We start from the raw sequence: 3,481 nt of genomic DNA, 5'->3' as shown, positions 1-3,481 counted from the left end.
ACTGTAGGCCAATGTGATTATGGCGGTGCTCGGTGAGGTTTGAGAAGTGCTGCCGGATGCAATCAGAGTTGCTTGTTTTGAAAGTACTTCTTCTCAAACGTGCAACAAGTCATTTTTCAGCCTGACATAAATAAGATGGTGTGAATCTAGCAGAAGACGAGAGGGAAATGCACTTTAGAGAGTGTGGAAAGGATGCAGATATGATTAAGAGTTCTTTCTTTTTACATAGCCATGTTCAGAGAAGCTAGTACTATTCCTCGGTGTGTTCTACCAGTTTCTTCAGACAGGGTCGTAAACCATCAGAATGTGAAGACAACCCCCACGTCAGGGGTCACCAACCTTTTTGAAAGCAAGAGCTACTTCTTGGGTAGTGATTAATGCGAAGGGCTACCAGTTTGATACACACTTCAATAAATTGCCAGAAATAGCCAATTTGCTCAATTTACCTTTAACTCTATGTTATTATTAATAATTAATAATATTTACACTTAATTGAACGGTTTAAAAGAGGAGAAAACACACAAAAAATGACAATTACATTTTGAAACATAGTTTATCTTCAATTTCGACTCTTTAAAATTCAAAATTAAACCGAAAAAAAGAAGAGAAAAACTAGCTCATTCGAATCTTTTTGAAAAAATTAAAAAAATAATTTATTGAACATCATTAGTAATTTTTCCTGATTAATATTAATTTTAGAATTTTGATGACATGTTTTAAATAGGTTAAAATCCAATCTACACTTTGTTAGAATATATAACAAATTGGACCAAGCTATATTTCTAACAAAGACAAATCATTATTTCTTCTAGATTTTCCAGAACAAAATTTTTAAAATAAATTCAAAAGACTTTAAAATAAGATTTAAATTTGATTCTACAGATTTTCTAGATTTGCCAGAATAATTTTTTTGAATTTTAATCATAATAAGTTTGAAGAAATATTTCACAAATATTCTTTGTCGAAAAAACAAAAGCTAAAATGAAAAATTAAATTAAAATGTATTTATTATTCTTTACAATAAAAAAAATACATTTACTTGAACATTGATTTAAATTGTCAGGAAAGAAGAGGAAGGAATTTAAAAGGTAAAAAGGTATATGTGTTTAAAAATCCTAAAATCATTTTTAAGGTTGTATTTTTTCTCTAAAATTGTCTTTCTGAAAGTTATAAGAAGCAAAGTAAAAAAAATTTATGAATTTATTTAAACAAAAGAAGACCAAGTCTTTCAAATATTTTCTTGGATTTTCAAATTCTATTTGAGTTTTGTCTCTCTTAGAATTAAAAATGTCGAGCACAGCGAGACCAGCTTGCTAGTAAATAAATAACATTTAAAAAATCGAGGCAGCTCACTGGTAAGTGCTGCTATTTGAGCTATTTTTAGAACAGGCCAGCGGGCTACTCATCTGGTCCTTACGGGCTACCTGGTGCCCGCGGGCACCGTGTTGGTGACCCCTGCCCCACGTCTCCCTTCTTATCAGTGTTGAGAGAGAGGGGGGGGGGGGGGGGGGTGGGGGTTTTCTTTGTGTGAAATGAGTTGCCTTTTCCGTTGGAAAGCAGAACAACTTATGAAGCCGGTATGAATGTATTGGTCTAGGTCAGGGGTCACCAACACGGTGCCCGCAGGCACCAGGTAGCCCGTAAGGACCAGATGAGTAGCCCGCTGGCCTCTATTTTTTAAATTTTATTTATTTACTAGCAAGCTGGTCTCGCTTTGCCCAACATTTTTAATTCTAAGAGAGACAAAACTCAAATAGAATTTGAAAATCCAAGAAAATAATTGAAAGACTTGGTCTTCACTTGTTTAAATAAATTCTTTTTTTTTTTTTACTTTGCTTCTTATAACTTTCAGAAAGACAATTTTAGAGAAAAAATACAACCTTAAAAATGATTTTAGGATTTTTACACACATATACCTTTTTACCTTTTAAATTCCTTCCTCTTCTTTCCTGACAGTTCTGACAATGTTCAAGTAATGTATTTATTTTTTTATAGTAAAGAATAATAAATACATTTTAATTTAATTCTTCATTTTAGCTTCTGTTTTTTCGACGAAGAATATTTGTAAAATATTTCTTCAAACTTATTATGATTCAAATTCAAAAAAATTATTCTGGCAAATCTAGAAAATCTGTAGAATCAAATTTAAATCTTATTTCAAAGTCTTTTGAATTTCTTTTCAAATTTTTGTTCTGGAAAATCTAGAAGAAATAATGATTTGTCTTTGTTAGAAATATAGCTTGGTCCAATTTGTTATATATTCTAACAAAGTGCAGATTGGATTTTAACCTATTTAAAACATGTCATCAAAATTCTAAAATTAATCTTAATCAGGAAAAATTACTAATGATGTTCCATAAATTATTTTTTAAATTTTTTCAAAAAGATTCGAATTAGCTAGTTTTTCTCTCCTTTTTTTCGGTTGAATTTTGAATTTTAAAGAGTCGAAATTGAAGATAAACTATGTTTCAAAATTTAATTGTCATTTTTTTTCGTGTATTCTCCTCTGTTAAACCGTTCAATTAAGTGTAAATATTATTAATTATTAATAATAACAGAGAGTTAAAGGTAAATTGAGCAAATTGGCTATTTCTGGCAATTTATTGAAGTGTGTATCAAACTGGTAGCCCTTCGCATTAATCACTACCCAAGAAGTAGCTCTTGCTTTCAAAAAGCTTGGTGACCCCTGGACTGGGTGGTTCTCCTGAAACTTTCAGTAAAACTTGATAATATTCCAAAACTGTCTTGACGGGTCCTTCTTACTCAGCATATATGTCATCTAAAGAACTTGGGATTGACCAGCAACTTAGATTCCCTTGGAGGAAGAACTGGTCCGACGCAACAATTGTGAGATGGAAATGAGACTGCGCTGCCAGAACTCGTTTAAAAATACTTCTATTGACAACTTTTAATTGAAATAAAACCATAAAAAACATTTTCCAATCCCTGGGACACGAGACGAGGACCTTAAAGGGTTTGAAGACATGATTGTTTCCCTTAAAAGGAAGTGAGTCTTCTTTCTCTGGAGTAAAAAGTCAGTGCATTGAAGATGTTCTAAACTGCAGCTTTGTGATCCAAGTCCCTGAATTGAATAGTTCATGTTGGAGTTTGCTTCCTTAAAGTGTATGTGAAGGTGTTTCTTCTGCAAGCAGCATGGTTGTCCTACCTCCGGCCCAGAGGAACATCTTAGCACTACGAGTAGATGGTGATCACCTCCCGACCTCCTCCGCGAACCAGTAAGACACGGTCCAGTCCTTCCATTAGAACTTCTAGAAACTCCATGTCTTGGAGAAAGGAGGGTGAAGGAGCACTTCAGCTTTTCTTTGCTGTGGAATACAACTATTGACGGGGACAATAGGTAGTAAATGTAGACACTGATCAATATAACCATTGACGGGGACAATAGGTAGTAAATGTAGACACTGATCAATATAACCATTGACGGGGACAATAGGTAGTAAATGTAGACACTGATCAATAT

The 3,481-nt window shown here is 33.3% G+C and overlaps 1 protein-coding gene across 2 annotated transcripts in view; it reads right to left on the bottom strand.

Moving 5' to 3' along the window:
- Window positions 1–2,890: 2,890 nt before the first annotated feature.
- LOC133665155 (solute carrier family 12 member 7-like) overlaps window positions 2,891–3,481 on the bottom strand; it is a 68,027-nt gene continuing 67,436 nt past the window's right edge. For both annotated transcript variants that reach the window (XM_062070385.1, XM_062070386.1), the window contains exon 26: window positions 2,891–3,284. In XM_062070385.1, coding sequence (XP_061926369.1) covers window positions 3,193–3,284 — 92 coding nt within the window. In that variant the 3' untranslated portion in view covers window positions 2,891–3,192. The remainder of the gene's footprint in view (window positions 3,285–3,481) is intronic.

Source organism: Entelurus aequoreus, linkage group LG14 (genome assembly GCF_033978785.1).
Source record: "Entelurus aequoreus isolate RoL-2023_Sb linkage group LG14, RoL_Eaeq_v1.1, whole genome shotgun sequence".
Taxonomy (NCBI): domain Eukaryota; kingdom Metazoa; phylum Chordata; class Actinopteri; order Syngnathiformes; family Syngnathidae; genus Entelurus; species Entelurus aequoreus.
The sequence above is the reverse complement of the archived record's forward strand: the minus strand, read 5'-3'. Positions and strand labels throughout refer to the sequence as shown.